This window comes from Clarias gariepinus, chromosome 11 (genome assembly GCF_024256425.1).
Source record: "Clarias gariepinus isolate MV-2021 ecotype Netherlands chromosome 11, CGAR_prim_01v2, whole genome shotgun sequence".
NCBI lineage: Eukaryota > Metazoa > Chordata > Actinopteri > Siluriformes > Clariidae > Clarias > Clarias gariepinus.
The window spans coordinates 11,178,602-11,192,794 of record NC_071110.1 but is presented as its reverse complement, the minus strand read 5'-3'; the positions used below and the strand labels follow the sequence as shown (position 1 = coordinate 11,192,794).

The following is a 14,193-nucleotide window of genomic DNA, read 5'->3' as shown; positions in this document are numbered from 1 at the left end:
AAAACTGCTACACATGCCTGTAGGTCTAACCTTAAGCCTTAAATGTATTCATTTTCTCATTAATGAATTAAAATTAATTAGCAGTTTGAAGAATGCGCTAAATGCATTTAAAAGTTGTATGCATACATATGCAGTCAAGAAAAAACAGAGAAGGACACAAGTGACTAAAAAGTCCTTAACCCCAGAAACTCATACTCACTCTTGACTCTTAAAGTAATTTTCACTCTTTGAACCATCCCTTTAAAGTTTGTTTGGCAGGTAATGGTCTTCCTATGATCATCAGCCTTTGCTTTAAACTTTAATGTAGATCTAGCTTCATATTTTATTCCCTGCTTGCGAATGTAAGTGTTAATTCCATTTAAGATTCCATCGTTCCAAGTAATTTGAGGCCGGGCACTGGAGCACATGTATGTAACAGAGCAAACAATGTCTTGTTCCACACCCTCTAGAAACTCTGTGTTTGAGTCAGGAGTAATCTGGGCTTGATTAATGGAACCTAAAACACACATGATACAATTAACACATTATGCAAGACAATACATCTAAATAAAATTGTACAGAAACAGATGTATTTACCCCAAAACAGATGTATTTACTGTAATATTTCATTACTTTGCACACACAAAATAAGCAGAAAATGCACTTAACAAACCCCCTTTAAACAGACAATATGCAATATGCATTTAGAAATACACAGTGTAAAAATATTACTTACACTCTGCATTATGTATTTTGGTAGTGGATGCTGAGAGCCCACCACTGTGTGTAACAGAACAATCAACTCGGTGCATTTCTGACTCGACAACCCCATCGCGCGTTAGCGTGATTTTCCAATTGCCATTACCAATAGGGTAGTCTGTCAAACTGTCAGATGTTTTTTGTATCCCACTCAGACTTAGAGAGGGGGCATGTTTAGGACAGGTGTGATGTGTTATACATCGAACTGTAATTTTTTCATCAACTTTATAACCTCCAGAGATGTCAACTATGGGCTTTGGTGCAGACGCTGTCATAAAAAATGGAGAAAAAAACATTTGGCTTTTAAATATTACTTATAGTAAAGCTGTGTTTTTACAATTAAACAATAATCAATCAACAAACAAACATACAAATAAATAAATAGGATTTTTTGGACAAATGGTAAGTGAATGGACTCATTTATTGGATAAATGTTAAGTGAATGTAACACTTACATTGAACATGAATTAGTGTAGTGACATCATAGAATTTGTAAGTTCTCCATCCAACATTTTCCGGGTCGATCCAAGCATATATTCTGTCTCCATCATGGGAATATCTAAGGTCTTTAATCAGTAGACTGCAGTCCCTATATGTTCCTTTATATAAGCTGGTTCTTCCTCTGTACCTTTCAATCACTGAATAAGGGTTCCAACTGTCAAGCACTAGAGGATATCCACGGTCAACATACTGATACCACACTATCCGATAAGGGTTATAGGGTGGATAGTATGAATAGGAGAATGTACATGGTATAACAAGGCAGGATTTGTGTAGACCAGAAATGCTTGATGGCATGTGTACTGACCAGGCCCAGGTGCTGCTAAACAGGATGCCTGTGTGTGAAATTTATGTTAGTAGTTTATTTCGTGTTCACAACATACTGTTGGTGCTAAACATTAAAAGAATTTAAGCTTGAAGCACACTGTACCATGAAGTAGTATTTTAAGTAGTAGCAAACTTTTCATTTTCCATGTTCTGCTAAATAGGATGCCTGTGTGAAAGAATTGGTATGTTAGTTTATACCAATGCTCATAACACAATAGTATTTTTCTATACATAAAAAGTTTTAAACACACTGTACCATAAATTATTATATCCAGTAGCAGCAACATTTTCATCTTCTCAGGCCAAAATGAATGTAAATAAACAGATCTGACACTAGAATGGTCAAGATATAAGATAAAATGTTAATAATACTATAAGACTACATATGTTTTAGGCAAGCTTTTTTATGTACTGTAAGTAGACATAAATAATAGGGATGTACAAAGAGCACACTGTGTTTATTAGTCAAAGCAGAAAAATTATTTGTATTTGTATTTAAATAAAAGGAAAAATAGGCATTACAATCCAACTTTTGTTTGTAAACACCACAAGCTTGACAAACATGAGTTTTTATAATAGTTCATAAAAAATAAATTGTTTTCACCATAGAAGCAAGTTTTGTTGCCCATGTGTGATCTAAATGTAAAAAAAATAAAAAAAAAAAAACTATTAAGTAAAATTAATTATTTTCAGTTACACAGAACCTTGATTAACCTGTTCAGTTCATGTAATCCTAACAGCAATACACACTCCTTCTTTTAAGAAGCAATTACAGTCTTTCAAATTTTCCGGCACGAGCAAATTTTTTCTAGTCATGAATCACAAGTGGAAAACACACATTCCATGGGGCAGAGTGACCCGAATACTATTTTACTTTGTCACACAACACCTTTGATTAAAACAGGTGCAAGTAACAATAATGCATTGTTTATGTCTTACCAAATGTTGGGTCTGTTCTCTTATTAATTTGAAATTAAAAGAGGGGGCTGTTAAAACTGGGGTAAGATTGTGCTAATTAATAAATTTAAAGCATTAATTTATAATGCATGCACACAAAATTCTATTAGAATATTATTTAAAAACCTGGGGACGGGGATTACTTAAATTATGCTCCCAGTTTAATAAACTGTGTGCAAGGATTGTGCATTTGCATGCTTCATGATCTTCGAGTCCCTCTTTCATGTGCATCACTTAAAACAGGTTACAAACCTGATTTAATACAGGTTTACTTTGATTTGATATATGGAGCATGAGACATGTCCTGATGGAAGTCGGGGGATGGAGATTATTGAGATTACTAAAGCATGTGCACAGATTGATAAATAGAGAGCATGGATTAATAAATCAGGAACAATGATTCTTAGATACTGAAAGCTACCAAAGAAACAAAAGCCTGACTGGGTGTTCCAAAGATTTCGAGCAAAGCACAAGTCTATAAGTGCACATACATACAGTAGCTATGGACAGTGGAAAAAAGAAATGGGATCTATAACTTAAAAGAACAGTATGACGACAAAAGAAGTTGAGTATAGCTGGCAGCTGAAAGCTGATATCTGTTGCTGACCAAATTACTCTAATGACTCTACTAGAAGTCAAGTAATGTAATTGATTAACAATCTTAATCAATTATCAATCGATGTGGAACAGCAACATTCTGAAAACAAATTATACTTTCAAGCACATAAACTCATATGAGATATTTATACATTGTTTACGATTCCTAGTTTCATTTACAGCAGTTATAAGAAAAAAAGCTCACATGACAATAAATTATAAAAAATATTTATCTGTTTATATTTGGGTGGAAAACATTTTTATGTATTTATTCATTTATTTCAGTAAGAAATGGCAGTAAACTTGTGAGACAGTGAGCTTTGTGTTTGGTGAGTGATGTACAGTAAATGTGCACTGTGAGTGTCTCAACACTGTTTTTCTGAAAGCTATGGTATGCATAGTATTCTGCATAGCAGTGGGGTACACATTACACTAGAGGCTGACACTGCTGCGTTAAACAACAAATACAAGCAAACATTAGGTTGCTTAGAGATAAAATTTATGGGTTCTCTACAAAACGTGAGGAAAACTCAGCAATATTGTGGGGGTATTCATGTGCGAAATGGTTTGTAGACTAAACATGTAGGCATGTTTCAGCCATCTAAGGTAAGGGTAAAAGGAAGTGATACTGCTTAGTTTTAAGGGAACTGTGACAGTTATGGGGAACAAATGACAACCATCACTGCCAAAAGTGGACAAGCAAAATTACCCATCAGTCATTGCACCTGGCTGGAGCTCACATAAGACCTAGCAATTAAAATTCACTATTAAAAATTACATAATAATAGTATTATTACATGATATTACATAATGATATACCGTATACACACAGGTGCAGTTTATTTATTTCAATAATTTAATTCAAAAGTTGAAACCTATACGTTATATAGTCCTGCTGGGACTGTAATTTCTAACTGAAATGCAAAATTTACTTTTATCTGAAAAGAGCAACAGTCCAGTCCTTTTTGACCCAAGCCTAGTCCCCTATGTTTAAAAATGGCTTGACACAAAGGAATATGACAGTTGTAGTCATGTAATTGTTTTGTGGAAAGAAATAAAAATCCAAAATTTTGACTGGTAGTGTGTGTGTGTGTGTATATATATATATATAAGCCTATATACAGTATTATGAATAATACTGTAGCGTTTTTACGCCGGGAAGAATGCTGGAGAGACGAGTGAGCTTATTTGCTACCCAATGCAATGGCTGGGAGTACTTTATTAAGCACACAGCATGTAAGGCATGAGCAGCACCTTCACTCAGGAGCCTTCATCCAATTCAGCACTAGCTTGAACTGGAGCACATTTCACACGTCACACCCCCTCACACAAACAGGGCCGAAGCCACCAACCCAAACACCTTTCCCCAACATGGTGAACACACACCGACATCCCCGCAAGGCATGCTGGTCGTCAGCCGCCGCCCCGCCCACGCCACACTGCCCCCACCCGAGCTGTGACCATCCCTGGTCACCATGACGAACTCCGTTTCGGAGGCGTGGAGGCGGTCGGCGCTGGCGGTGGGAACGCCGGCGTCCTTTGGCAGGTGAGGGGTAAACGCGAATGTAGTCCTGAGGCGGTCCGGCCTCCAAAGTTCGATGGTTCCACGGCGTGCGGCTGGTGAGGCGCAAGACGGTCCCGGTGGGGCAAAACTCGTGCCCGCCCTGCCAACCGCACCCGGTAGATGACATCGGAGAGCCGAGCTGGCTGTGAGTGTCCACGCCCATTCGCCCCATAGGTGCCCCCACCCAAAAGTCTTGCAGCGGTGCCCGCGAGCGCTGGGTGGGGCCCTTCTGCCTGGCGATGAGCGGTTCACAGTTCCACAACCCGTGGGAAACAGTGGAGCCGGTGTCCACGAGCGCCCGCAGTAAGACGCCGTCCAGCCCACAGTCGATGTAAAGCCCCGCGGGGCTCCCCAACCATCCACCCGGCGCTAGTTTAGCGGCTGCTGGTGTACGCTGTCCCTCAGGCCTGAGAACGTTGAAGCGGTAGTCCGGCTGTCCCTCAGGCCTGAGAACGTTGCAGCGGTAGTCCGGCGGTCCCTGGCCTCGGCGTCGTCGCGGAATCTCGGAAGCGGTGTCGAGGTTCACCTGCCAAGCACCACTGAGCTGTGGGCGGTCGCTCGGCTCTTTCGCCGTGATGTGCCGCCATTATGGGCTCAGCGCGCTCGACCTCGCGCAGCGCCTCCTTACGATCACCCGCGCCGTCGCCTCGGCGCGAAACGTCGGAGAGCTGCTCGTTGCCTAGCCGCGACGGGTAGCCCTGTCCCCGGCTAGGTTCACGAACCGAGCGCCACTGAGCTGCGGGCGGTCGCTCGGCTCTTCCGCCGCAATGGGCTCAGCGCGCTCGGCCTCGCGCAGCGGCAGGTCGCTTTGCCGGCTAACGGCGCACGGAGCTGTATCTTGCTCCGGCTCTTGCGCAGCGCCAGCCTCCGCCCCGAGATCTAGCGCCGGGATTTTCTGCTTCCCGCTCCGCGTTGGTTGACGTGGTGTGCTCGCGCTAGCTCCGCCAGGAAAACGCTTCTTCTGCGCGAGTAGTCGCTCCGCTACTCGGCGGCCCGCTTGGATTTTTAGAAGGTCCTCCTTTGTGCGCTCGAACCCGTTATTCTCCATCCCACTTCTGACACCAATGTAGCGTTTTTACGCCGGGAAGAATGCTGGAGAGACGAGTGAGCTTATTTGCTACCCAATGCAATGGCTGGGAGTACTTTATTAAGCACACAGCATGTAAGGCATGAGCAGCACCTTCACTCTGGGGAGTTTTGACGGGATGTCCGCTGGCCACCTCCCACTCCACCCTGTACCTTTCCAATCATTACCCTGTCCCGACTACAAACTAGACTCAGGGTTTAGACAAGAACTTAAATAATAGATCCACACCGGGACATGGAAAAAACGAAAGTGAAAACAATCGATAGAAAACCGATTGCGCAAATGTTATCACTATTCTTAAACTTTCCTTTGCGCGCACTCTGAGCCGCGCGCGACGAGATGTCGCCCTGGATGGTTGCCCATGTTACACATATCTAAATCCGCCTATGCAATGACTCACACCTTACAGTTACATATTCTATAAGTGCACAATTACAGTTCCAGCGCAAAATGACTGACTTTATCCTTATCTTTCCTGGTGTGTCCTGGCTTAAGTGAAGCGTTATTTATAATGTGTCAACAACTTGTAGAAATCCTAGCTTTACACAAAGTTGACTGGTGATTAATTAACTGTACCTACCCACAGTTGACGCGCCAGAGATTCCTAAGCACTGATGCTGGAGATAGTCTTGCCTATCCTAGACTGCCTGGTGTATCCTGTGCTCGTTTGGTGCGTAGTAAGGATGGGAGTATCCATTCAGACCAAAGTATCCATACTTTTAATCCTGATGGTTCAGTTTTTAAGAATCGACCCTAACATTCAAAAAGGAATAATATGCGCTGTCTTGTAGTGGTTATTATTATTATCTACATTTTATTTAATATTGTTTTTAAATTGCTGTTTGGGGTAGGAACTATTTTTCCTTCCGCCTGTCCCTCCGTCTTGGAAAGGCAGTAGTAAGGCATGCAGAGAGACAGAGTCTACATGTTAAATAATAGCGGACTGGCAGAAAGCAAGCAAAGCAGTGTTTTGATCTATTTAAACCTCGTGCACAACAAAGAAGCACAGATATGACATGGTAAATGTTGGTAAGGTATTGTGCTAATACCATAAATCTGATAAACCACGTGGAAAATGCCACACAAAAGTGCATGAGGAGTAAGAGCACAAGTGAGTAGTCAGAGAGAAAAAAGGCAGATACCCCATACTGTACTGTACGTAACAGAAGCAGGTGCTGTCCAGTCCAGGTATCCAGTAATAATACCAGATTATTTTAACAATTAGAAAATTACGCAGGACATTCTATTTTATGAGGTCAGGATATTGTGCTGCATGTTCAAAGCGTTGGGGAAGACAATATATTAGGGCATTACCATTATGAATTCCTGTCTGAAGGTGCTCTCTTTGGGTGTTTTTGAGTGAATGTTTTTATTGTTATTATTTTTGTTGTTGTTGTTGCAGACACCCTAAAACTATTACTGAATGACAAAATTTGAATGATGAAAGTTTGAAAGTTTGGCATAGTATGTCTGGTAATTTGGGACACCTTTTTGTTAGGCTAGGCTATTTTTTTTTTTTTACCTTAAATATGGCTAAGGTTAAACATAATCATGTCTGATATTTAATTTATGATATTATGATACTATGCTATTACACAGGCTATGCCTATACACTGTAGGCTACCAATACCATGCATTATGGTGATTAAAGATTCAAATAGCTTTCAGGGTATTTGGTTTATTTAAAATATTATTTTTTTGTATAAAATATTTATAAAAAACAGTGTGGAGTATATTTTTATCAACATATCTCTTCAATATATAATTCTATGTCAACTGTTCAGCTAATATTTGTGTTCCTGAACCTCATTGAGAATGTGCTTTGTAATTGCTCTTATTATCCAATAAAAATTGATTTTTTTTATTTAGATTTGCAGAACATTCCCCTAACATTCTCTACCGTTTTCAAAACGTTCTCTTACCTTATTAAAGTGCCCCTATTATGCCACTTTAAAGGTTGCTAATATTGCCTAATGAGTCTCTTAAAACAGCTTTATATGTATGCAAGGTCAAAAAACACTTTAGTTTTTTCCAAAAATAGTTTTAATTTTACCCCATTTCTAAATGATTCGTAAACGACTCACATGAAGCAGTTCGAAGATTCAGTCTGTCTAAACCCCTCCTTTCCATGATCCCTCACTGCTGTGATTGGTCAGATGGCTGCCGCGAAGTAGGACAGGTAGTATAATACGTTTTTGCTGTTTGTGAGCGGGTAAGTTGTTCGCGATGTAGAGCGTGGAGGAATATTATGCAAATATATTACGTAGTGACGTGGATCCGTAACAGAGAAATATTAAAATTGCTAACAACTCATTTAGGCGAATGTGAGCCGACTCTTTTTTTAATAGACAAAAACTTCATTTATCGTGCACTGTCGGCGTCACAACTTTGTAGATAGTTTATGTTCACATATTGTACAGCTACATGACACATTGCATGAAAGATCATATTTGAAAAAGCATAATAGGGGCACTTTAATAATCCTGGTATGTATGATAAATAATCATCAATAAAATTATCAGTCTTTATAAATAAATAGTCATCACACTGTTTATGTTTTCGTTGTTCACTTTTTCAACTGTTTGTATAAAAGAAAAATGTAAGCCATGAATCTAAGACATTCAAAACAGTATAATAATACAAAAAAAAAAAAAACAGGAAAATGACTAAAAATTGCCAAATTTCTAAAATCCAATGGATTTCTAAGTGCATCTGCCATTAATGCATGTTTCCCTAAAGGTTTTTAAAATAATAATAATAATAATTAAAAAAAATTGAGAACATTTTGTATACAGTAGATTCTCCTTAGATTATAAACAAGTTCTCAAGACATTTTGCCTTTTTTTCTTGTAGAATAAAAGTTCCCTTCATTATCCAATAATTTTATGGGGAGTTCATTTATATCTGTACTTAATTATAGGATGTTGCGCATACTGAAGTTCAGTCTGATACACATTACATTTCACTGGAATAGTGCAGCATCATATTTGTTTACACATACTGTTTTATTTTATAGTTGTAAAATATGACCTATAAGTTTTTACACATACTGTATGCTATTGTTAACATTATGGGCTACATTTTTCCGCAGATACCACTGCATCTAAAAATATTTACATTAGCTTTAAGCTAGCCAGCTCTTTTTAAGGAGCATTAGATTGCTAATGCCATAATCTGAATTTTGTCTATATAATTCAAAAAATGCTATAATAAAGATCTATAAAAAAAACTATATAAAAAAAGTTGTTAAGGGATACAATTATATAAGGTCATAAACATTAATAAACAAAGAAATTAAGTTATCATAATGTTACTTACCCAACTATTTTCCAAGAAGTTTTAACAAGATTGCTAATCAAGAGAAAAGCAGTTGAATCCTCTTGTGTGAATTAAGCGTGCACACCAGAAGTTAATGTGCATCTCATTAAACATCTAAGTTTACTTGTATTAAAATGATTAATAATCATGGATGTATTCATTCATTCATTTTATATACTTCTTTTTTTGTACAGGGTCACAGGAAGCCTGGAGCCAATCACAGGTAGGGTACACCTCATACAGGGCCCCAATCTATTGCAGGGAACACATGCACTCACACACTTATTCAAATACTATGAAAATGGTATTAGCCTAATGGCGTTTAGAAACGCTAATTAGCTGTAGGGATGAACAGCGCATCGAGAGAAGAGCAAGCATGTTCTTTGTTCTTTCCCTTACAAGGCCTTCATAGCGAGCTGGAAGTACTAGTTTCATTTTCAAAGTCAGCTATAAAAGTTAACTATTGTCTGCAGAGACAGACCAAGCTGCTTTAGAATAGCGCACCATTGCTTAAAGAGGCCTCCATAATAAATCTGTCAGTTCGTGTTCCACTGGCAAATTCATCTATGCATTTAAACCTCCTAACTCCTCGGTACCGAGCTTAAAGTAGCTAAATAAGTAAATCAGTAGCTAAGTCTCGATACCATTTGATTCACTGAAACTAGTGACTTTAATGCGATGCTCAGAGAGAGTGGCCAAATGCAATGTATGGGAGAAGTGCTTATTTTGTTCATCGTATAGACATTGGTGGATTAACTAAACTGTAACTACTTGTATGATTTTGACGATAAACATCATTCAAAATTTAAATTTAAAGTTGATTGAGTGCATTACAGATTGCGCCTAACAATTTTACTGCTAATTAAAGCTCAATAATTAGCTACAGTGGTGTGAAAAACTATTTGTCCTGATTTCTTATTCTTTTGCATGTTTGTCACACAAAATGTTTTTGATCATCAAACACATTTAACTATTAGTCAAAGATAACATAATTGAACACAAAATGCAGTTTTTAAATGATGGTTTTTATTATTTAGGGAGAAAAAAAATCCAAACCTACATGGCCCTGTGTGAAAAAGTGATTGCCCCCCTTTTTAAAAAATAACTTAACTGTGGTTTATCACACCTGAGTTCAATTTCTGTTGTAACCCCCAGGCCTGATTACTGCCACACCTGTTTCAATCAAGAAATCACTTAAATAGGAGCTACCTGACACAGAGAAGTAGACCAAAAGCACCTCAAAAGCTAGACATCATGCCAAGATCCAAAGAAATTCAGGAACAAATGAGAACAAAAGTTATTGAGATCTATCAGTCTGGTAAAGGTTATAAAGCCATTTCTAAAGCTTTGGGACTCCAGCGAACCACAGTGAGAGCACAAATGGCAAAAACATGGAACAGTGGTGAACCTTCCCAGGAGTGGCCGGCCGACCAAAATTACCCCAAGAGCGCAGAGACAACTCATCCGAGAGGCCACAAGGACCCCAGGACAACATCTAAAGAACTGCAGGCCTCACTTGCCTCAATTAAGGTCAGTGTTCACGACTCCACCATAAGAAAGAGACTGGGCAAAAAACGGACTGCATGGCAGATTTCCAAGGTGCAAAACCACTTTTAAGCAAAAAGAACATTAAGGCTCATCTCAATTTTGCTAAAAAACATCTCAATGATTGCCAAGACTTTTGGGAAAATACCTTGTGGACCGACGAGACAAAAGTTGAAGTTTTGTAAGGTGCATGTCCCGTTACATCTGGCGTAAAAGTAAAACAGCATTTCAGAAAAAGAACATCATACCAACAGTAAAATATGGTGGTGGTAGTGTGATGGTCTGGGGTTGTTTTGGTGCTTCAGGACCTGGAAGGCTTGCTGTGATAGATGGAACCATGAATTCTACTGTCTACCAAAAAATCCTGAAGGAGAATGTCCAGCCATCTGTTCGTCAACTCAAGCTGAAGCGATCTTGGGTGCTGCAGCAGGACAATGACCCAAAACACACCAGCAAATCCACCTCTGAATGGCTGAAGAAAAACAATATAAAGACTTTGGAGTGGCCTAGTCAAAGTCCTGACCTGAATCCCATTGAGATGTTGTGGCATGACCTTAAAAAGGCGGTTCATGCTAGAAAACCCTCAAATAAAGCTTAATTACAACAATTCTGCAAAGATGAGTGGGCCAAAATTCCTCCAGAGCGCTGTAAAAGACTCGTTGCAAGTTATCGCAAACGCTTGATTGCAGTTATTGCTGCAATATCTTGGTCCTAGTATTTGCACTGTGAGCATGCAGGTCAACCAGAAAACTGTCCATAAAAAATTGACAGCTATCTGATTAAACCAATTCTGTCAGTGTTATTGTTTCCCTATTTCAAACCCTTTATTTAGGAGCACCCTTTTGAATCAAACTTAACAAAACAAAAGGGGGAGAATAAATTTGGTATTGAACTCAGTCTGCCACCAGAAATGCGGATTCTGTTTGTTTTTGTATCCTCAGCTCAATATTAGCTATAACCTTTCCTTATTAAATAAAAGGAGAACCTCCTCTTATAGGAAAGTGGAAGCTTACCATTTTTACTCTATCCCTTGCTCTGTGTGTTGTTCTTATTTTCTGCTTCTGTTCTCTAGCTGTGCTAACTGTCTGTTCACTAGCTCTTACCACAGAGACTCCCAGTTAATAGTACGCTCACCAGAGGAGCACAGTCACAGAGAACCACACTCAGCATCAGCACACTTACAGACCTGTTTGCGGTGTTTGTTTTTTTACTTGTTTTTCCTGTTTTGTTTTTTCTTCTCAAATCTGTGTCAGTCGTGGTTAAGAACCCCGTCAAAACATGTCTCACACCACAGACCCTGCCACACATAAGCCGAAGACATCATCATGCTTCGACTCCCAAGAACTGATTGGAATGATGATGGAAGAGTTTTTCCAAATTGACAGGAAAAAAGGAAAGAACAAACCACTGACACAGATTGACTGTCCTATACCTTTCACCACACTTACATAGTTTCGTCTTTCTAGGAAGGTATATACAGTTTTTTTTTTTTTTTTTGTAAACACAAACACCTAATCACTCTCCTCTGGCTGCGCTACTAGGCCAAACCTCTAGGAGAAAGGGGTTGCTCCACATGTGACACTGGTTTTGCTGTCTTAACCTATTTGTGTCCTTGTGGCCCTTTTCCTTTGTGTTTTTCTTTTTCTTAGCATTTTTCTTTTCTCTCGCTTTCATCAGGAAACTACCTTAACCGAGCTTTAATCCAGCTCCCAAAATTAGGTTGACTCCCATCACCAAAAGTGAACATAAATCATCATAAAAAGCCGTTGTCAATCAATCAAAACAGCACAATCCTAGATAAAGCTTAGAAAAAGCACCCCTACATCATTTTAAGTGTTCCTAACCGAACCATACAAACTAACTAGTATGGCACCATGAGTCAGTCGGTGATGGAGTTGTTGAACGAGACTTTGTGCCAGAACTCTGAAGTCCTGCAACGGAAGAGTGCTGCCATCAAGTAAACAAACAAAGCTGCATACTGAACCTTGCTGAAAATTGGTGCTCGACTCATAACTAAAACCGTAAGATTTAACCCAAGACTCTGCTGCTCTTGTGACTTTCTTTGATCTAATAAACAGTACTAGAAGAATTCATTAACTTTCATTCTCCTAAATGTTTGTATGTTTGTGTGTGTGTGTGTGTGTGTGTGTGTGTGTGTGTGTGTGTGTGTGTGTTTGTACGTGTGTGTATTTGCATGTGTCGTAGATTAGTTTAATAAATTTTTATTTCTTTATAAAGAACCATAGTCTTGGTCAGGTATTATAAAGTTTAAACATTTATCTTGCGCGTAATTGATAAATACCCGATTTTGTATAATCCTTGTTGGCCACGTCATAAACCGAATTGGTAAGATACACTCAATTGTGCTATACAGTGGATGCGTAAAAAGTGTATGCTGTAAATTGTAAATCAGTTAATCAAATGAACCCCGATCGTTAAAGATTTGATTCATCCCTGACCCAGAGCTAAAACACTACATATTAATGGTGGAGAATGCGACAGTCATTTTTTGTCATTATTATGAAACCCTACTGTACATACATAACATAAACTATCTTTGGACTGTGAGAGGAAACCAGAGTATCCAGAGGAACCCTACCAAGTACAGGGAGAACATGCAAACTCCATCAATAATTTTCTCATGGAGAAATTATTTTGTTACTCCAAATATACAGAACATTTCATACAAACAACATACTGTATATTCAGAACACAAATATAAACAACTATGTACATATATAATGGCAACCAACTACAATAACAACTGACCAAATTATATATGACCAATTATATCTCTCATTTAAAAGAACCAAAAGTGCTCTTTCTGCTCTCCTTACAAGAGACAAACTGCTCAGCAACCTTTTTTCTGTTTCCCCTGTCCAGCTTGTCTTTATGTACATGGCACACAGCAACACTGCTGAGGCGAGTTTGGGTCAGTTAATATTGAAAAGTAATACAATGAAATAAATGCAAACAGCATCTAATGGTAATAGGCTACTGTTGTTTAATGTCAACATTTTTCAACTTTCATCTCTCAACTTCACTTACAGGATTTCTCTTGAAAAAGGTGTAAATCTTCTCCTGCCTCTTTCTTTTCTGCATCTTAATGATACTGCGTGACAAAAGGACAGTGGAAAGCTTGATAGTGGCATGGGGCTGACCGGACTGGGACTGCTACATTTTTCCTTACTTGCAGATAAGCAAGTAAGCAATGAAGATATAAAACAAAAAAAAATCCTCACAAAAAGCTTTTTCTAAATAATATAAACAAAAGTATAAAAATATACATAATAGTATAAATAATTTAACAATTTACAGTTTTTAAACATTAAAATAATATACACATAAAAATTATATTCTTCCATAGTCAACAGCTATGCAAACTGACATTATTTCTCACTTTTTCTCCTCAACAGATCCAATCAAACACAACAGGCAAGTCAGCTAATAAACAAACAATGCTCAAAATATCAAAATCAATTGCACTGGCAATAAACCCATAAATACATTGCTTAACATTGTCAATTTGTCCCTCCTCATTAATTTCCTGCCTTCTTCA

General features: G+C 38.6%; 1 protein-coding gene across 1 annotated transcript; it reads right to left on the bottom strand.

Annotated features, from left to right (window-relative positions):
• Positions 1 to 164: 164 nt before the first annotated feature.
• On the bottom strand, positions 165 to 1,894 carry LOC128533308 (myelin-associated glycoprotein-like). The gene is made up of 5 exons (XM_053507547.1): positions 1,823 to 1,894; positions 1,670 to 1,732; positions 1,194 to 1,574; positions 716 to 1,006; positions 165 to 496 (listed from the first exon to the last, which is right to left on the bottom strand). The coding sequence occupies exons 1-5, from the start codon at positions 1,857 to 1,859 to the stop codon at positions 165 to 167; spliced, it is 1,104 nt and encodes a 367-aa protein (XP_053363522.1). The 5' UTR covers positions 1,860 to 1,894.
• Between the last annotated feature and the right edge of the window lie 12,299 nt (positions 1,895 to 14,193).

Excerpts from the sequence above, each read along its gene's own strand:
- LOC128533308 (XM_053507547.1), bottom strand. The coding sequence starts at position 1,859 with ATGAAAATGTTGCTGCTACTGGATATAATAATTTATG. Across the intron at positions 1,733-1,822 it reads ACTGGATATAATAATTTATG|GCATCCTATTTAGCAGAACA; the intron begins GTACAGTGTGTT and ends TCTTTCACACAG. Across the intron at positions 497-715 it reads CAAAATACATAATGCAGAGT|GTTCCATTAATCAAGCCCAG; the intron begins GTAAGTAATATT and ends TGTGTGTTTTAG.